The 20,718-nt window shown below is 50.9% G+C and overlaps 1 protein-coding gene across 2 annotated transcripts; it reads left to right on the top strand.

Annotated features, from left to right (window-relative positions):
* Positions 1 to 8,610: 8,610 nt before the first annotated feature.
* ZC3H12A (zinc finger CCCH-type containing 12A) lies at positions 8,611 to 19,088 on the top strand. Of its 2 annotated transcripts, XM_050983423.1 has the most exons (6): positions 8,611 to 8,699; positions 9,117 to 9,560; positions 12,512 to 12,651; positions 14,543 to 14,777; positions 16,082 to 16,188; positions 16,293 to 19,088. In XM_050983423.1, exons 2-6 carry the CDS (start codon positions 9,160 to 9,162, stop codon positions 17,285 to 17,287), a joined length of 1,878 nt encoding a protein of 625 aa, XP_050839380.1. In that variant the 5' UTR covers positions 8,611 to 8,699; positions 9,117 to 9,159; the 3' UTR covers positions 17,288 to 19,088. The 2 variants fall into 2 exon arrangements, with proteins under 2 accessions (XP_050839380.1, XP_050839379.1); XM_050983422.1 differs by lacking the exon at positions 8,611 to 8,699 and having other exon boundaries at positions 8,786 to 9,560.
* Positions 19,089 to 20,718: the final 1,630 nt, after the last annotated feature.

Here is a 20,718-nt window from a genome sequence, read left to right as displayed (position 1 = left end):
CCCAGGACGCTGCAGGCTCTGTCTGGCCTGGCCTCTGTCACCTGCCAGTGCTTCTGCCCCCTCTGTCATCCACCAGTGCTTCTGTCCCCTCCATCACCCACCACTGTTTGCCCCCAGGTATCTGTGCTGAGGTGCACAGGAGCCCCCCAGCTGTGTGCACCCCAGCCCTGTGTGTCCCCTACCCTGCGTGTCCCCAACCCTCTGTATCCCCAGCCCTGTGTGTCCCCAGCCCTGTGTGTCCCCTACCCTGCGTGTCCCCAACCCTCTGTATCCCCAGCCCTGTGTGTCCCCAACCCTGTACACCCCAGCCCTGTGCACCCCAGCCCCGTGTGTCCCCAGCATTGCTGATGGCTGGCATGGTAAAACCATCAAAGCACCAAGGGCAGAGGGGCCCTTTGCTGCCTGGCAGGTGGGTATGGGGAAGAGGGAGCAGCTCCTTCCTCTCCAGCCTCGTGTTTCAGACCTGCTGTGTGAGCACACACAGGGGATTTAGCCAGCTCCTCGTGAGGGATCCTCAGAAGGACCAAAGCCCTTGATGCCTTAGGTTTTAGCTTTTATATTTTTCAGATTCTGTGCTGCTTTAGTGTGTACTTCTGAGCTTCATATTAAGGGATGGTAGGATCTCTTCACAGAGTAGGGAGACAAAACAATTTCTTCTCCAGCTGGGGACCAAGGCCAAATGATCCAAATCTCAGACCCAAGAGCACAAACACCGTGGGCTGAAGAGAGAAAAACAAGAAGGATGGGACTGCATAACCTAAAGCTGTAATTGGACAATTAACTCCAAGATGCAAATGGAGCAGAACTTATAAAAGTGAGAGACCCTGTGCATTTTGTGACCATTTTGGTTCATCTTGGGTGCAGCCCTGGCTGGGCTCTTGTGCTGACAAAGTGTATCCATTGAGACCTTTTAATAAATACCTATTTATTCTTTAACTCCATCTAGCCTCTGTTCTAGCTCAGCCTTCTCAAGGCATCACCCTCAGCAGCTTGAGACACTCTCCAACAGCTGCTGGTCGTGGCAAAGCAAATTTATTGTCACCACTCTGCTGTCCCTTGCTCTGGGGCAGATGTGACCACTGAGCACAAAGGGAGCTGAGGCCACTGGAAGGTCCTGTGCACAGGGAAGTGTTCACTAATCCCCTGGGTGCTCAGTGATCCCATATTTATTCTGCCCAATGTGATCTGTAAATCAGCACAAATGAAGAACAAACTTTCAGCTTCAGACTTGATTGCTTCACTTCCCTTTACATCAAAGTGAGTTTTTTCTACTTGATTTTCAATCTTCTTCAGCAGTTGCTGAATTGCTATTCAGCTTTGCACAATTTTTCCACCCACTGCCATTTTAAAGGTCATTTAATTATTATTACAGAGAACTACAAAAAGATAGAGAATTGTTTAAATACCTTAAGCTACAACAGGTTATTGGCATGGATTTTTTATAGTCATGTTAAATGGATCAGTATTTACTGCTGGAGTCTTTCATTGCTCTGTAACCTGGTGATGCTCAGAGCAGTGAGCCAGCCCAGCAGCACTGCAATGGGAGGTGCTCAACCTCTCCCTTCAGGAAGAGTCAAAGGCATTTCTTTGGAAATTTCAGACTCCTCATCCCCACAGCATTCCTCTCTGGGCAGCTCTGCAGACCGTCCTGCAGGACTGTGGAGATTCTGGAGCAGCCTGAAACAGCAAAACCCAGAAACTGAGGCTGCTGGTGTGGCACAACACCTCCTGAGGAGTCAGAACAGGCTGCTGGGTCAGTGCTGTTCATGGTTCTTAGGGAGCTACTGCATGCACAGGCTTTTCCTTTCATTTCATCAGCACGTTAATGTCTGTTAAAGCAAACTGGGATGGGAAGCAAAATCCAACCTCCTGTTTTCGTGAAAACAAGTTTTCTACCAAAATGGGCAACTTTCCACCCTCACAGAAACACTGCATGGAGCAGGGAGGAAGAGAAGGAGGTGCTGCTCTTCCTGGTTTGCAAAGATACAGGATTGCAAACGGGGACAGAGGTGAGGCACACCAGGTCCACCTCCTGCTCTGAGCAATCAGAATTTGCTGTAGAGAGAATTGAGATTATAAACCTAAGGACAAGTTTTCATTTCTGCCCATCAGACTGGACCAAAATCCCAACGAAGAATATGGGTTTATCAACAGAACTGGAAGAGGCATTAACCAGCCTTGGCAAATCGTTAACCTGCTTTCTGCATCTCATCATCCGTCTCATCCCAAATGCTCGTTCCACCAAGTTGAGACAATAAATCAGGACATTTAGACTAAGCTGTAAAGCCTCGCTTAGGCCTCTAGGTGGAAGGCTGAGAAAGGAAATCTGTTTCTTGGGGAAAGGGGCAGTTGTCCCAAAGAGGAAAACAAACGTGCAATCCCTTCTTTGCCCCTTTTCTTGATGTCAGCTGTGAATCAGGTGTGTGGGCTTGGGAGGATGTTAATACTGGCAAGGTCTTAACTGAAACTGTCTGACAAACAGACCTCAGATCCCACACACTGAATATTGTGTCTCTTGTGCCTCCGCTCCAGAAGCTGTTTTGCAATAAATGCATCACTCCTGCACACAGTTGTGTAAAAGTGGAAAGACAGGCTGGGGCCGGGCAGGGCTCTCCCGTTGTGGTACAGCAGAGGGACCAGGATTTGGGCTGGGGGTGGCAGTGCCTCAAGCCTCCAGCCACAGCATGCTGAGTTCCGTGCTGTGCCAGGGCAGCTCCCGTGGCCCGGCCAGCACACAAACAAAGCCCCAGCTCCCGGCTGCAGGCAGCGCCCGGCTCTGCTGCGGCCCCAGAGCAGCAGCACACGCCTCGCAGCGGGAAATCCCCAGCCGAAGGAAGGAGCGAAAGCACGGTGTTGCCTCACTCCGCTGGGTGTTCCCGGAGCAGGAGGGGAGGCTGGGGCTGCTCGCTGGGCTGGCGGCGAGCGTTGCACAACTGCAGCCAGGGCTGCTCCGCTCCGCTCCCGCACCGCTCAGCCCTCCTGCCCGGCACTGCGAACCTTTCCCCTGCTTCGCGGGCCGGCTAACACCTTCTCCAGATGGAGCCTGAGCAGGTGGGAAGCACCTCCTGGCCCCTGCCTGCCGCCTCGCTGACACTCCCTGAGTCACACCGCACCGGCCGCTGGCGCTGACATCACGGCAGCGGCGAGCGGGGCTGTGGCTGTTTGTCTGTGTGTCCCGCTGACACACATCCGTCCCGTCCTGAGGGACGCCAGCCGCTGCCCCACATTGCGCAGGCCGGCGGGCAGCGGCACGGCCCCCACGACCACACGGCCCCCATGACCACACAGATCCCATAACCCCAAGGCCCCCATGACCACACAGATCCCATAACAACACAGACCCCATGACCCCATGGCCCCCATAACCACATGCACCCCACGACCATACAGACCCCATAACCAAATGGCCCCCACAATGACACAGCCCCCATGAACATATGGCCCCTACAATCACATGGCCCCCACGACCACATGGACCCCATGATCCCACAGCCCCCATGATCCCACGGCCCTGTGGCTGGGGTCCCCACTGACCCTGCTGGCCCACAGAAGGAGGAAATTAATTTCCTCACAGGCAATATGTGGTGAGAACCAGGACCTCGCATTCCTAAGAAAAGCATTGGGGAAACTCAGCCTGTCCCCCAAGTGATTCACCAGCCAACTTTGCAGAGAGGGTCCCAAAGTTGTCCAGGAGTTAACTGGTGGGTTTGGGATTTCAGAGGGGCTGCCACGTCCTTCCCTGAATCCTGGGGTGCCCAGGGCAGACACTGCTGCTCTGCTTTTCCGTTCCTTAGGAAAACCACTTCCCAGATGGATGTGACTTCTTAGGAGGTATTTGCTTAGCAATAGGCATAAATCTTCTGCTCTTCACATCAGTCTGGGTGAGATAAAATATTCTGTGACTGTCTATTTAAACATCTTATGTTAATACCATGAAGTGTTTGTTCAAGTTTTATTATTCTTTTAGTTCTGAACTAGGGAATGCTCCCAGGCATGTCAGAGTACAGCAAATCCAGAGGTGCAGACACTGCATCCAAACTAAGCTGGGGCTGAGCAGGCAGGGATATTTTTGGATAAGGGGACCACTGACATTTTCCGGCAGAGAGGCCGCAGCTGGGAAGAGCTGAGCAAAACAGTAAATGCTGCTGTCACAGCCACTTGCACAATCGCTCGGTTTTCCCCAATCATTTATTGCTTGAATTTGTTGCTTCTCTCTGCTCTTGATCCAGCTGCTGAAAGCTGAGGTTGCCTGGTGGGCCTGGAGCACTGCTTCAGAAGAGAGAGGGTGCTGCTGGAGTGAGGATGCTCTGGGTGCTGCTGCTGGACACGATGCTGGGATGAGGTGATGACAAAGGGAAGGTATCACCAAACACTAAACCCCTGATGCAGCCTGGGCAGGGACAGTGGGACTGTTCCCCCCTGGCTTTGGCACAGGGGTGTCAAGGAACTGCTTGCAGCTGAAAGCCCAGCTGATGGTGAGGCTTCTGCTGCCTCTGCCACTTCCGCCCTCAACAATGACAGATTTATAGCCCAAAAGGCTGTCAAAGGACAGTTCTTTTCCTTGACAAAAGTGCATGAGAAAAAAATTGTCAGGGTGTGCCCAATCCATCTGTCATTGAGGAGATAGGCTCATCCTATAACTTAATGCCATCAATCACTAAGACCAAAGGTAGAGATCAAGGCTGCTTACTCAGAGGAGTACCTAAGGCCGTGTCTAGTCAGACACACAGTGACAGCCAAATAAATTTCCTTGGTATGGTCCCTGGGGAGCTTGCACTCTCCTACAGAACTCAGAAACATGCCTGCTCTGCAAGGAGCCCTCTGGCTACCCAGGGAGTAGTTACTCTGCAGAGTGCTTACAAGGATCTCCTTGAAGCCCATGGAATAAGTACAAAATAGAATGTTTCAGAGAAAAATCCATCCATTTGTCTGCAGCTGCATAGGAATCCCATACTTGGGAGGAGCACAAGCAGTGTGACAAGGACTGCAGGCATACAGGCTCAAAATGTGAGTTCTGCACATTCTTGATAAGCTCCTCCTCTAGTCCTCCCTTCCTACATTTTCCTTTTTTCTGAGAAGAGCTGAGCTTCATTTTTCCTCCGGAATCACTGCAGCACACAACACCAGGGTCTGGAGGCCAGGAGCTCTTGCCCAACACACAAGTGGGAGGAATCTTCCCTCAGTGCCTCATGGCACTGGGCATGTGTCCAGCCTGGCTTTGCTCAGCTGGCAGTTTTCCCTCCAGCAACCTGTGATGGTTGTGCCATCAGACCCTTGTTCATCAAGGCCAGTCAGAGCAGCAGATCTCTCAAGTGGCATCTCCATGAACCTGAGTGGCTGCACTGTAAAAACAACCATAAAGGGATGTTGCTCAGCTTTGCTTCCAGCATTACTGCTCAGCTTTCCTCATGTGTTGTAGTGTGTGTTCAGTTCCCAATTGAGTTATCTTCCCTGTTTTGTATTGTTTTGTGATGATTCCCCTGGTCACAACCCTATACCCAGTTCGATGGTTCAGTCCTGGTTCCCCCTTTCCCTCGAATGGTATCCTCCCTGTCTGGGCTCGCTGCCAAGCCCTTGTCTCCACCCCCGTTCCCCTGGCAACTGCCCCTTTCCCCTCCTCCAGAGCCCCGTTCATCTCCTGAAACCCCCCCATCCTTCCAGAAACTTCTCCCTTCCACAGGGGGTGATTGGGCAGGTGCCCTGAGTCCCTCCTTCGTTCGTGTATCACTTGTTGCCACCCCGTCAGTCATGTTGAATTCCCCTCCTCAGTTTCTCCCAATTGGTTCTTGTACACCCCTTTATATACTGCTTCTCCCCCTTTTGTCTCGTCTTTTCCCGCCTGGACACAGTGGTGTCTTTTCCCGCCTGGACGCGGTAGAGAAATGATACATTAAAACCACTGAGCTACACCGGGCGTGTCAAGACCCTCTTTTCTCTCGGCTTCTCCGCCTTGCCGCTTCTTTTCGATACTGTTGCTGCTGTCCTGCCGAGGAAGGCGCAGCCCGGACGTCCCTGATGGATCTGGGTAGTGCCCCCTTAGCTGCTAGCTGCTGCTGTGCTCCGAGCTAGCCCCGGCCGCCTTCCCCCCCTGCTCGGACGGGAGGGGAGTGCTTTCGACACAGCAGCCGTGGCACTCATGAGGCATGATTACACTTTTCCAAAGAAAGGGTGTAAATCATCATTTGTTTTCCCTTTCATTCTGGAATGTGCTGAGTCCTCTGTAGTAAATTATACTGCTTGCTGTAAAAGAAAATGCAGAGGCAGCTCTGTGAGCCTCTTGAGTTGCAGGTGATGGGAGAATTCAGTTCATCACCAGAAGCACCTGTGGGTGAGTGCAGTGAGATGAGCCATCAGGTCACTCCACAGATGAGCGAGGAACTGAGGACACCAAAGGACACAGATCCCAAGGCAGCCAGTCCCAGCCCTGTCACCTCTCTGAGAAGCTGAAGAATGAGCTCACCTTGGAGCAGGTGCCTTAGTAGGTACCTCATTGCTCAGGGTTTGTCTATACAGGATTCTTAAGAAAATTAAATTGAATTAACTAATTCTAAAGTAGAACATTGAAATTCTGCATAAAATTCTCATTCAGAATTAAAGTGGCCTTAATTCAGTTTAATTTACTCCCAAATGCTGCTAAATAAGGCCATTTAAGTTGTCTTTAATTAACATAATGGTTCCACATAGGCTTTTATAAATGAGATTTAATTAGCCCTTTTTTAGAAGTGAGTTAGCTGCCTTGAGCTTCCATAGGGAAGCAGCCAGGTCCAGGGCCACTTTGGTGACAGGGCTCCTGGTTGTGGCTGGTTAGCAGGAGTTGCAAAGAGCTGGCATCACCTCCCAAGGAACTGGCACAAGGCCAGCTTCTTCCCCACCAGCAGATAATGGGAGCCTTGAATATCATCTATTTTGGCTGTGTTAAATGCATGAGTAGGTGATGAAAGGCTCTGCTACAGGATGAGCTCTTTAAAATGTGGGACATGGGGGTGGTAATCCCTAGAAAAATGTGACATCAAGATTTTGAAGGCTTGGTCATGAACAAGGAACCAGGCTGGAAAAAAGCTTACACTGAGTCAGCAGAGAAGGGGATGGAGGTGGAGGACGGGCAGAGACTGACCCCGCCTGCTGTCATAGAGCATTTTGGGGTCCCTGCTGCCCCTGGATGCTCTAGTTCCTTTTTTGCACACCAGAGTTCCCAGCTCAGCAGGATGAGATGCAGCTGGCTGCTCCTAATGACCATCCTGAGAGCATCTGGCCTCGCCAGCCCCTGTCCTCCCCTCGGTGTCACAGGTTCCTCTTGTAACAGCCCAGTGCTTTCTTGTGCTCTGATGGGGACTTCCACCTCTTTCCTGTGGCCACAGATGTGTCACAGAAGGACAGAGGCTCAGCAGTGCCAGCTGACACCTGCAGAAAGGGCATGATGCAGCTGCCCTGCTGTGGCACTGTATCATCATCATCATCATTGCTGTCTGGAGCTGGAGAGCCTCAGTGCATCCACAACCCCAGCAAAGTTCTGTGAATCTTCATATCCTCAGAAACTGCAGCCTCCACCATAGCCCTTGCTATAGTACCAAAACAAAACAAAACAAAACAAAAAAAAACAAAACAAAACAAACAAAAAAAAAACCAAAACAAAACAAAAAAAAAAAGTACTGTTCAAAGCAGTTTGCAAATGTGGAAAAGAAAAAAAATAGTCAAAATCACCCATGAGGAGCTCTGAGGTGGGACCGGCATGTGACTCCCTCTGACTTTTTGGGTGGAGAAGCCAACAGCCTCCCACTCTCCTGGCTTCTCTTTCGCCAAATTGGAGCCATGTGGCTGCTGCCACTGCTTTGCATAAATCAGGAGATTCAGCTTCGTGCCTCTTCCTTGGGGTATGTCCTATAGGAAGTACGTCTGTGGCCATACTTTCTGGTGCAATAGACTTCAGCCTGGAAGCAAAAGCACACAAACAATGCTAAATTCATGCTGACTGGAGTAGATTCCAAAGGAAAGAAGTGTTGGGAAAGCACCTACTTAAGAACTGAGTAAGGATTATCTCTGATCTGAATCTCGCTGTGTGTGTGTGTTACTGTTGAGCACACAGTGCGGTTTCAGACACGGCCAGAGACAAGGAAAAATGATTGTTTCGGGGTAACCACAAGGAAGATGAATGCAAATGCATTCCTGTAACTGGGAGAGTTCCTCGCTCCTGAGCTGAGCTCCGGTACGTGGCCTCGGGGAAGCAAATTTGCAACTACCTTCATTAAATTGTTTAGGCATGATTAATCAGAAGTCAGAGATGTGAAGTTTTTGCACGTTTCACAATGTAGATTTTAACCCCTGCAGTTCCATACAGGTGCGGTTTAGCCCTTGGTAAGGGACAAGCACTGGTAGGTGACAGATGTTTCCTGCCAGCGCCTATCTCCTCCGCACCGCCGGGTTGATAAGCCACCAGTGGCTGAATCACGGCCACCTGCATCGCTGGGACCCAGGTGGTGCAAGGGACATGTGTCACGGAGCCCGGCCCCGCGGCGGGAGCCCGGCAGCAGGAGGGCCGGGTCGGGCTGTGGCGGACTGGGCCGGGCCGGGTAGAGGCTGCCGCTCCACCCCTCGCTCTGCCCTTCCGCCCTGCGCGGCTCTCCGTATAAATAAGCGGCCGCCGCCCGCCTTGCTCTGGCCCCATGGAGAGGCAGCGGCAGCCCGGCGGTAGCAGCGGCCCGGTGAGCGCGGGGTGCTCGGGGCGGGGGCTCGGGCTCGGCCGGGAGCGGAGCGGGAGGCTCGGGGCGGGGGTTTGGCCGGGAGCGGAGCGGGAGGCTCGGGGCGGGGGTTTGGCCGGGAGAGGAGCGGAACCGTGGCGGGGATTCGGCCGGGAGAGGAGCGGAGCGGGGGGCCGGAGTTCGGCCGGGAGAGGAGCGGAGCGGGGGGCCGGAGTTCGGCCGGGAGAGGAGCGGAGCGGGGGGCCGGAGTTCGGCCGGGAGAGGAGCGGAGCGGGGGGCCGGAGTTCGGCCGGGAGAGGAGCGGAGCGGGGGGCCGGAGTTCGGCCGGGAGAGGAGCGGAGCGGGGGGCCGGAGTTCGGCCGGGCTGCGGGGCCAGGGCCGGGCTGCGGAGCCGCTGCTAACGCCGCTGTCGCCCCGCAGGTCCCGGCGGCGAGCGGAGGCCGCGAGTCCTCCGCCGGGAACCATGAGCGCGGGCAGCGTCGCCCCGGGCTGGCCTGAAGCGCTGCCGGCCGCGGCCCGGCCCGCAGCGGGGATGAGCGGCAGCGAGAGCCCCGAGGGGCCCGGCGACGGCCCCGAGCTGCAGCTGAAGGTGGATTTTTTCCGCAAGCTCGGCTACTCCTCGGAGGAGATCCGCGTCGTGCTGCAGAAGCTGGGCGTGGGCGCCGACACCAACACGGTGCTGGGGGAGCTGGTGAAGCACGGTCCGGCCGAGCGGGACGGCCCCGAGGCCCCGCCCGAGCCCAGCGAGGCCCCGCTGGTCCCTCGGGGCGGCGCCGGCAACAAATCCCCCGCGCCCGGCCCCGAGGAAACGGAGAGCGACAACTTGAAGCCCATCGTCATCGATGGCAGCAACGTGGCCATGAGGTGCGTCCGGGCTGGGCGCGGGGCAGTCGGTGTGAGCTCTGCCAGGGCTCGGAGATGAAAAGCTGTGAGTGCCCTGCTCAAAGCAGCCTCTTCTGGGTGCTGGGAAGGGGGCTGGTAATATTTTCCAAGGTACCTCGCCGACACACGAGGACGAGCATCACGTTTGCCTTTGCGGGCCTGTCTTGCCACTGCTCTGCCTGCCCAGATCCGCCAGTCACAGGGCAATGGTGAGGGCAGCAGTGCTTCCTTTGAAACAGACACTTCCTCCTGTGCTCTGGCGCTGGGGGGATAACTGAAGAGACGTTGTCCTCTCAACTAGTGGCTTTGTGTAAGTTTCCGTAGCAGGAAGTTGCTCAATAAATAATCACAGGGTTAATTAGAGAAGGCTTTGTAATATGGAGCTCCATTGGAGACTTGTCTCCACATTGTGCCTCTTGTATATTGGTGAATTTCTGCACAAGGGAGAGAGCAATGAGATGTCAGAGGTGTCACCAAGGCAGGGCTGTGACTCATGCTCAGCATTTCACATGTCCCAGTGTTGCTGGAGCAGGTTCTGTTGGACACTGACCAGAGCCCCCAGTACCTATGAAGCATTCAGAATCTCAAGGCTGTATATTTATTGGTGTGATATCCCCATTTTCACCCTGGCTTTTGCTCCCACTTTGGTGAGCTTTGCTTGCCCTCACCCCAACCCCAGCAGTATGTGTTCCCCACCTCTGCATAGCAGACTCTTGAAATTTAACACAGCAGCTTCTGAACTGGGTCCTGAAAGCTTTTTTCTGTTGCAGCTCAGAATCCGCCTCCTTTGTTGTTTATGTTTGTGTATGTAGATTTATAAAAAATAACCCTGGCTGTGGGTGGAGCTGCCGTGTCGCTTGCAGTAGGTTTGTCTGAGGTGAAAGTGCTGTGTGGAGGTTTGTTTGCAGGTGTGGTTTTTGCCAAGCCCTGGCTGACAGTTCTGAGAACAGAACTGAGAGATGGGGCACAGATGAGCCCCAGGGCAAATGGGGAATAGTGGTGGCAGTGGAACAGGGCAGGAGAGTGAGAGCCATGCCTGGCACCCCTGAAGAGAACCTGCTCCAGTTTCTGCCCTCTCCACAGCTCTGGGAGCTCTGTGGAAAATGGCCTGTTGTGAGCCCAGGCTGATAAGTGACTCTGGCAACAAAGTTTACCTTGGATCAGTTCTTGGGCTTTAACAGCAGGATTGGCTGTGTTTGTTAGTGAGGAGCCTCTTAGTGGTGAAAGTTACCCCAAAATGCAGAGGGGAAATCACAGCAGCTGTGAGTCAGGGCAGGCCAGAGCCCAGGGTCTGACATGAGAAGCAGTCTGGCGTTTTTTAAGCAATTCGCTAGAAGGGGAATTCCATTCTGAAACTTCCTGTATTGATGGTGTGATGTTCCCTGCTGATTCATTTGCAGTATGTACAGCGGCCTCCCTCAACAGCTCTTGACAAACTTATGCAAATCATAGTGGAAATTAGCTTTTACTTCCTTCTAAGGGAATTTTTCCCTGGCTGCTGCCAAATCAGATCAGCCCAATTAGCTGCCTTCTGGAGGTTGGAGGTTGGTAGCAGAGACTCAAAAAATAAAAACAACCAACAACCCAAAACAAAGACAAACCAAGAAAAAATCCACCAAAAGTGATTTGTTTCTCACACTTATCTCTAAAAAATTGTAGTAACCTGTGCCTGGCTATTTATAGCTAAATCCATCTGATATTGGAGAAAACTTTTAGAGCATCTTCTGATGGCGATTTTCAGCCTTTTGTAATTTAGGATTCTTATTGAAGGTGTGTGAGGTGTCTCTTTAAGTCTTAGTTCTGTTGCCAAGTGTTTAGTTCTTCTAGAATAAGTACTTTTGTACAGCTCTTCAACTTCCTTTGTAGTTTCAAGAAAGGGTGAGGCTGGGAGGGGAACTGAAACTTTTCTGTAGTGGTGCTGCAACAGTGCCACTGCAGGAATGGCTCTGGTGAGGGGCTGGTGGGGACTGAAATGCCATTCAGGTGCAGATGGAAGGAGGAAGATTTGGGACAGGTAGTGACCAGGTGAGGCAAACCTTCCTGAATTGTGAGAGCATGCACTACTTTTGGTGTAGTGCATGTTCCCAGAATGCTGTCACAGAACATGGGCAGTTGGATCCCCACAGTGACATATCAGGCTGGAATAGAAGTGTGGCAAGCTTGCCAAATCCACTATCAGCAGAAGAGCTGATTGCACTGTAAATACTAGTGCTTGTAGAACAGGAGGGGTAGTTTCCTCCTAGAAGTTCTGGAAACTTATTGATATGACCTAATGAATAATTAGGAAGCTTTTTTGCATCAGTATGTGGCTTCTGACAAGGTTGTCAAACTTTGTTCTCCAACTGTCATGAGCTGTTCTCTCATCCAGCACTGATGACAGGAGATGATGCCATTTTGTGCAAATTGTGCATTTGTAGATGAGGTTTGGAGCCATCATGGAATGAATCATCTTTCCTTGAGATGAGAGTGCATATAAAATACCTTGTTTTCCTGAAGTGATCAGAGCAAGTTTGCAGGCCAAGGCCCAGTGAGGGTACAGTGCACCCTGTCAGGAAACAGTCACTGGCATTAGCTGTCAGAGTAGCACAAAGGGGTTTTGGGTCACATTGTGCTCTGGGCTAAAAATAACCATCAGAAGGTTTGAAGCAGAGACTGTTTCAGAGCAGCTGCAACAGTTCCAGCTGCTGCCTCCTTCCCAGTGAGCATTTGGGTGTTTACTGGTGTCCTGAGGTGCTGACACGGGCGAGTGGGGGTGCTGGGCAGGCCTGAGTGAGGGTGTTGTTACACAAGACAAGCATCTGTGTTTGCTGCCTGTGCTCCTCAACACTTCACTGAGGCTTGTCCTAATTGCCAGCTCCCTTTGCTCTGTGCACTGCCTGCCTGGTGTGTACTGAATCATGAAGGGATTAAAGTCTTAATTTTCTCCTTTGCAGCCATGGGAATAAAGAAGTGTTCTCCTGCCGAGGTATCCTCCTGGCTGTCCAGTGGTTTTGGGACAGGGGACACAAGGATATTACAGTCTTTGTGCCATCGTGGAGGAAGGAGCAGCCCCGACCAGATGTACTCATAACAGGTAAGAAAATATGGAAACTAAAAGTAGCTTTTCAGGCTGACTGCTCTGTCACTTAGTGAGCTTGCAGAATTCTGGCTAAGTCAGTAATTAACTTCAGAATGGAAAGTCTGAGTAGTAAGAGCTGCAATGAGCTGAACTGACCAGGGAGTATTAGTCATTAACTTCTACCCTAAGCCAGCTTTTGCCTGAATCAGTTGGAATATTTCAGAAAATAAGGAATGTAATACTGCTGTACTTCCTAATGCCTTGTCTTTTATTTATTGATATTTTTCCTCTTGCAGGGACATGCTTTGTATTTAACTGAAGCATATTTAGCCAGAATTATTCAAATTGAGGGGAGCTTGCAGAGATCTGAGATTTGAATAACTCAGAACAGTGATGAGCAGGGCTGTATACAGTCTGGGTTGTGGAGAGACAGAATAAATGTTTTTGTTTCTTTATAATGTCTTGTATTTGTGGGGTTCCCAGACAAAGGGAGGAATGAGGAATCTGACTTAACGTTCTTAGAAGGCTAGTTTATTGTTTTGTTACTATATTATATTAAAGAATACAGAAAGATACATACAGAAGGCTACAAAGATACTAATGAATCTGGTGACTCTCTCTCTGGAGTCTGAAACAGCTTGGCCCCAGTTGGCCAATAAGTTAAAATAATTCACAGCAGAAACCAATGAAACAATCACCAGTTCAATAAACAAATCTCCAACCACTTTCCAAAGCAGCAAAACACAGGACAAGCAAATGAGATAATACTATTTTCCTTTTTCTCTCAGGCTTCTCAGCTTCCCAGGAGAAGAATCCTGGGCAAAGGGATTTTTCCAGAAAATATGACTGCCACAATAATGCTATTTCATCTGCGTGAAGGGCTGTGCAGATGTGTCACTGTCATATTTTCTGGAAAAATCCCTTCACCAGGATTTTCTCCTGGGAAGCTGAGAAGCCTCAGCTTCTCAGGTTTTGCTGCTTTGGAATGTGGCCTGGAGATTGCTTATCCAATGTGTGAATTGTTTTTACTTAATGGCCAATCACCATCAGCTGTGTCAGACTGAGTAGTCAGTCATGAGTTTTTCATTATCATTCTTGTTAAGCCTTCTGTCTGTGTCTTTTCTCTATTCTTTAGGATAGGATAGTTTTAGGATGGGATAGTTTTAGGATGGGATAGTTTTAGGATGGGATAGTTTTAGGATGGGATAGTTTTAGGATGGGATAGTTTTAGGATGGGATAGTTTTAGGATGGGATAGTTTTCGGATGGGATAGTTTTCGGCTGGGCTAGTTTTCGGATGGGATCGTTTTCGGCTGGGCTCGTTTTTCGGACTGGGCTCGTTTTCGGCTGGGCTCGTTTTCGGCTGGGCTCGTTTTCGGCTGGGCTCGTTTTCGGCTGGCTCGTTTTCGGCTGGGCTCGTTTTCGGCTGGCTCGTTTTCGGCTGGGCTCGTTTTCGGCTGGGCTCGTTTTCGGCTGGCTCGTTTTCGGCTGGGCTCGTTTTCGGCTGGGCTCGTTTTTCGGCTGGCTCGTTTCGCTGGGCTCGTTTTCGGCTGGGCTCTTTTTCGGCTGGGCTCGTTTTTCGGCTGGGCTCGTTTTTCGGCTGGCTCGTTTTCGGCTGGGCTCGTTTTCGGCTGGCTCGTTTTCGGCTGGGCTAGTGTCCTCATCCCCCTTTCCCGCCCCTACTACGCATAGCCGGCTCGCCGGGTCGGCGGATAGCCGGCTCGCCCCCTCGAACAACCTCCCATATTACACCTAATCCCCTCCCCATCTACACCATCCTCCCCACATCTAAGATACTACTCACTTAGCCTTCTGATCTCACTGGCGTCCTCTTGACTCATCTCTTCCCTCGTCCTGGGGTCCCCACGAGTGGCACACAGGCGTGCTGATAGCTGTGTTTGCTCCAGACCAGTACATCCTGCATGAGCTGGAGAAGAAGAAGATCCTGGTGTTCACGCCGTCGCGGCGCGTGGGCGGCAAGCGCGTGGTGTGCTACGACGATCGCTTCATCGTCAAGCTGGCCCACGAGTCCGACGGCATCGTGGTGTCCAACGACACCTACCGCGACCTGCAGAACGAGCGGCCCGAGTGGAAGAAGTTCATCGAGGAGCGCCTGCTGATGTACTCCTTTGTCAATGACAAGTAGGGCTCTGCCTTCTGTTTTTTTATTTCTTGTACAGCATCAGTGCTTGACTCTGAGCTCCATATGGAGTGTTAGTAAGTTCTCGTCACACGTTGGTCAGATCTTGTATTTGCGGGCTTCCCAGATGAAGGGGGAAATGATGCATCTGACTCTGTGTTCTTAGAAGGTTAATTTATTATTTTATGATCTATATTGTATTAAAGAATACTATACTAAACTATAGTAACGGATACAGACAGAAGGCTAAAAGGTACTCATGGAAACTCATGACTCTTTCTCCAGAGTCTGACACACCTTGGCACCAATTGGCCATTAAGTCAAAACAATTCACATGAAACCAATGAAACAATCACCTGTTCAATAAACAAATCTCCAACCACATTCCGGAGCAGGAAAACACAGGAGAAGCAAGTGAAATAAATATTGTTTTCCTTTTTCTCAGAGGCTTCTCAGCTTCCCTGGAGAGAAATCCTGGGCAAAGGGATTTTTCCAGGAAATTTGTGAGTGACAGTCAGACAATACAATCCTTCTGGGCCTGAGAATCAAGGGCACCCTCTGCCTCAGGCCCTGAAAAGCATAAACAAAATTGAATTGGAGGGAGGGGAGCAAAATGGGGAATATGACTTCATTATCTGAAGCTGTAATTGGACAATAGACCAAACTCATATTTGTGTGAAAAACTCTTGACCATGGTCCATCTTGGGTGTAGCCTGTCCAAGGCTTTTGCACTGCCCAAAGTGTACCTGTTGAAGGCCTTTAATAAATACCCACTTTAATAAATAAATACCCACTTTAGTAAATACCACTTTATTCTCCTAACTCTAGCTAGCCTTTGTTTTAGGTAGCCACTCCCTGGCATCATAGTCACATCTTCCTGGGCTTTTAAGAAAGATTTGTGTGACTTTATTCTAATGAAGCAATAGCAAGTGATGCATGAGAAGAGCAAAATGCTAGTGAAGAAATAATGAAAGGCTGTAGGATACAAAGCCAAAAGAAGTTGGTGGCATCTCAGTAGCTGCTCCTAATTTGGAGCTAGGAGCTCCAAGGAGAGCTCCAGGGTGTGATATCCTCACAGGACAATTGTTAGCAGCAGGTAGCAATTCTGGTCAACAGTCAGGCATTGAGCCTCTTCTGTGCCTGAAGGGAATCATTTTGTGCTGGTGTGGACTGGATGGCAGGAAATGGGAGAGCTTTGTAGGGCTCAGATAGCTTTGGATCTTCAATGAAATAGGAGGCTTTGAGAAGAAACCAACCTCAACTCAAAAACATGAACTCCTTCTGACTGAGATTTGTTTTTCTTCAGGTTTATGCCTCCAGATGATCCCTTAGGGCGTCATGGCCCCAGTCTGGATAACTTCCTCAGGAAGAAACCTGTAGTTCCAGAGCACAAGAAACAGCAGTGCCCTTATGGTAAGACCTGCCCTCTTAATGTGGAGAACAACTTTCCTGTGCAAGTGTCACTCCTAATCTAGTCAAATCCAGCTGGTAATTTCATGCTCTGGCTTTCCTTACAGGGAAAAAATGCACTTATGGAATTAAGTGCAAGTTCTACCATCCTGAAAGGATCAACCAGCCGCAGCGCTCGTTAGCTGATGAGCTCCGTGCCAACGCAAGGCTGTCTCCAACCAGAAGTACCAGTGCCACTGAGGAGAAGAAGGGGAAGCGGGGTTCCCAGGCAGAGCTCTTGTGCTCTGTGCCCACGGAGAGTGACAAAAGCTCTGTACAGAAGGTCTCTGCAGAGAGGAAGAGCTTGGCCCACAAAGCCAAGCCCAGCGACGCTGTGCTTCAGACCAAAGGTTGTGTGTCAGGCACTGTCTCCCCTGACAGGTATCAGCAGCCTCCCATGGATTCTCTGTCTTACATCACTCAGGAGCATCTCGACTCAGGCATTGGCTCTCTGGAGAACCAGCTGTCTGACATGTGGCCTCACAGATGTACCAGTCACTGTGACCATTCCCACGCAGAGCAGGTGCCCGTCTGCACCTGCGGCAGGCAGAGACCTGTCTACCCACATTCCCCCAGCTTAGAGCAGAATGGTCTGGTCTCTTACAACCACAGCTCCCACAAATCTTCTTCCTCTGGTGCTAGCTTCTTGCAGTACAGCCCTGAGATGCCTCGCTCAGGGGCACCCCACTCTTTCTCAGGGTTTGGAGTGCCCGTGCACACGGGTGCAGCGGGGCAGTACAGCCTGCCCGGTGAGTTCGGCGCCGCCCTGCCACGCTCACAGGAGTTCTGGTCTGAGCCCTACCCTCTGCCACAGGTGAGATCCCCCGGTGTGCACAGCCCCCGCCCGGTGCACGGGGCCCCAGGGCTGCCCTACAGGGACTCAGGGCCCTGGGCTGCCTCGGAGCAGTTTGCTGAGGAGAGGGCCAGCGTGCACGTCAAGCTGTGCGGCATCTTCCACCCGCGCCTGGTGGATGCTGTGATGAGCCGCTTCCCCCGGCTGCTGGACCCCCAGAGGCTGGCAGCAGAGATCCTCACCTACAAGGCTCAGAACCCAGGTGTGTGAGGCAGGTATGGGGAGAGCTTGAGGGGCTGGGTTTGCCTCTGCAGCTGCCACAGATGCCTTCTGAGTGCTCCTTCTTATTCCTTTGGAAGTACTGGGTTCCAGCTGGAGGCTGGGTGCCAGAGGTGGTGTGCTCACAGCAAATTGTGCTCACAACAAATTCTGTTCCAGCTCTGACCACGTGCCTGTGGGAGAGTTGAGAACACCCCAGCATCTCGCCTTCCCCAGGGGCTAAGCAGGAAGGGAGGCTGCAGCTCTGGAGCAGGATTGTTCCTTTGGGGTTCATGGGAGTCTGGCACACCCTGAGCTCCTGCAGTTGACTATAACTAGATGAGAGAAGTGGGTGCTGCTTTTGTAGTGGCCTAAGGCTAGTTTCTGAGGACCCAAATGCCTTGTCAATGCTGTTGTTAGGTCTTGACTAAGCCTCTCTACTAAATCCCACCATTCAGATCTGTGGCAGATATTGGGTTATAAATGTAATCTGGAGCTGGATTTATCTGACTGGTTTCACTGGTGCACTTCTTGAATGATATTTTCCACACCCCTCCCACCTCAGCTGATCTTCCTGAGGTAATTGTGCCCCATGGACCACAAGTGCTAAGTGAGCTCTCAGCTCCCAGGAGCACAGTCCTTGCTCTGAGGAGTGGCTGGACACTGCTCCAGAGCTGTGTGTGAGTTGTGTGTTGGGTATGTGCTGACAGCTGCAGTGTCAGAGCAGGTGAGTGAGCTGAGCATGCTGTGAGTGCTGCTCTGGAACTGTCTCTGGCCCAGGCTGGCTCTGTACAGCACTAACAAGGATTTATTATGTGCCTTTTGCTTTCAGACAGCAATAGAACAGCTACAGTCACATCTGGACTGCTGCCAGGGGCCTTCCTGAGGAGTCTTTAATATTTTGTGTTGTAAAGCTGTTGCTTCCTCTTCTTCCTCACCAATATTCCCCTGTCCCCTTGGCTGTGCCCAACTAGAGCAGCATCCAGTATTGCAGAATAAGAATTATTTGGCAAGACTGTTTCTGTTTCTTTTCCTCTTACTCTGTAAGATGTTTTCTATTGTAGGTACTGTAAGAGATTTTAAATATGCAAAACCAATTGCTGTAGTAATTGGTTCTGGTCCTGTTATTTTGCTGTGCAAGGGATGCAGAAATGTTCCTGGCACTTGCAGGCCAGAAGCAGTTGATTTGTTGATACACATTGTATCTGCGTGTGTTGTTGTTTTCTAAATACAATACGCCCTTCTGTGGTTAAACAAGGTTATTGAGTGGCAAATTAGCAAGGGGAGAGTGGAAGGCAGCTGGTCCTGAAACCCTCCTGGGAGCAGGGTTGTCTGTTCTGCTCTTCCCTCTGCTGTCCAAGGAATGACCTGCCCAGACTGGCACCATGTGCTATGAGACCACAGGGACACAGGAACCTGTATACCTGGTTAATAAAGATACATTACAAATTAGTAATGTTTCATGTTAGTAAGCAAAATGCTTCTTAATTTTAAGTAACCTGATACTTTGCATATTTGTAAATTACAGATAAAATGGTTTTTAATGTTACTGTTCAGCACCTTGCTGCTTGCAGTTTTAATCAATGCTGTTCTCACCTCAGGCACGTGTTACTTGGCAAGGTGGGTTTGGGTTTCTGGTGGAATGCTGGTATCTGCAGCCTCTCTTGCAATGAGAAGATTAACATTTTGTACTCCCCAGCTGACACTTGCTGAACTTTCTGTATCACTATGCAGTATAGTCATGTACTGAATAGCCATGAGACAGCCCTGGCAAAGAAAAACTGTGTTATATAAATAAAAACTGCTGAGTTGACATATTTGGTCTCTGGTGGCTTTGTGGAGGAACATTCAACATTTTGGATGGCTTTCCAGGAAAGCCAGAGAAATGATCCTTCCTCCCTGGGGTTCCTCTGACTGGCTTTGATCTCTGTGTGCAGTCTGAGGGCTGTTATTGACAGGCTGTTAATCGATGCAGTGCCACCACAACATCCATGTGCTGTGGCAGATAAGGGCATGAGCAGTGTCTGCTGCAGATTTGGCTTCCCTGGGGTTGCTCAGTGCCTGGGGCAGGTGGGATGAGCAGCAGCACTGGCTCTCAGTCAGCACCACAGCATGGGTGTCTCAGGTGCTAAAGCTGCATTTACTGCCATTTAAAGCAGCAAAATTGCCACACTCCTGGCAGTTTTGGAATCAGCATGGACTGTGTTTGGCTTTAAGGGGCAATTCCACAGTACAGCCTGGAAATGAATACATATTTTATCCAGTTACAGTATATCTGTGACAGATACTGAGTGTGGAATATGTGAATGGTAACATGTCCCGGGTTTGCCCTGAAGATTTGTTACAGACTGGAAGTGCAGCAGGAATATCAGTGCTCACCTTGTGGTGTAAGGATCTTCCCCCTGCTCCACTGCTGCACAGCATGTTCTTATCTCACTGGTTAAATAACTTTATGGTCTGTATTGAAACTTATGCTCTTCATTTACCACAGGGCAGTGGCTCTGTAGTTAATCAGAAACCAGGGAGGCAGGTGCTCCCAGAGACCAGCTGCATTTCCAAAACAAACCTGCAGCTCTCAGTCTGAAGTCTTTATTGACTGTGGGAGAGGAAGCCTCTGAGGCTGTCACTGCAGTGACAGAGCTCGTGTGGCTCTGTGTGTGTAGGGTGGGGGGGATGTAGAGGTGTGTCAGGGATCTGAGCACATCTTTAGCCAGGTGAGGAGTTTGCTGCTGTCCTTAATGGGAACTGTAGTTGAAAAATGCTGCAGGATTTTAAGGCTGGTGTTCCTGTGAAGGACAATAGGTAATTCTAGTTTTACAGGATGTGTAAAGGGGTAAATGTTTGGTTTTGCTTCTCAAAGCTGCAGAGAGACAATTAAAGGGATCAGTGCAGAGGTTCATTATCACAACCAGGAGAGGAAGAGCTGGAGCTGACTGACTTGGGTTGTGATGTTTCTCCTGCAGTGACAGTCCTGGGGCACATGGAGTAGTTTGGAAGGGTCAGGCCCTAGCACAGATCTGGGTTTCTCCCCCAAACTGCTGTGTGTGCTGCTGGGGCAGCCAGCAAGCCCAGCCACCACCCAAGCCACTGCTGTGCTCTGAGTTTTCTCCTCATTCACACAAAGTTCTGTGTTGTGTCCCCATTCCCCAAGCTCACTGTGGTGCCAGAGATTGGGGAAATGGCAATGCTAATTGGAGCTGTTCCTGCTGCTCATTTTTTCCCCTACACACTCCTCAGTGCCAGGAGTGGTGGAGCTGCCTGCCTGCACACCTTGGAACCCTGCTGGGGTGTTCAGGTGGGGGTTTTGGGGTGCATCCTCTGGTTTACCTTCCTGGGGCTGGGGGTAGAGCCTGCTGTGATGCTGGGTGTTTGCTTTTGGGTGTTTTGCCAAACTGGGTCAGATCTGTGTCAGCTCTCTGGGCTGCTGGAGGGAAGGAGGTCAC

The sequence above is a fragment of the Serinus canaria genome, chromosome 23 (genome assembly GCF_022539315.1).
Source record: "Serinus canaria isolate serCan28SL12 chromosome 23, serCan2020, whole genome shotgun sequence".
NCBI classification, from domain to species: Eukaryota; Metazoa; Chordata; class Aves; order Passeriformes; family Fringillidae; genus Serinus; species Serinus canaria.
This window is presented reverse-complemented; position numbering and strand designations above follow the sequence as displayed.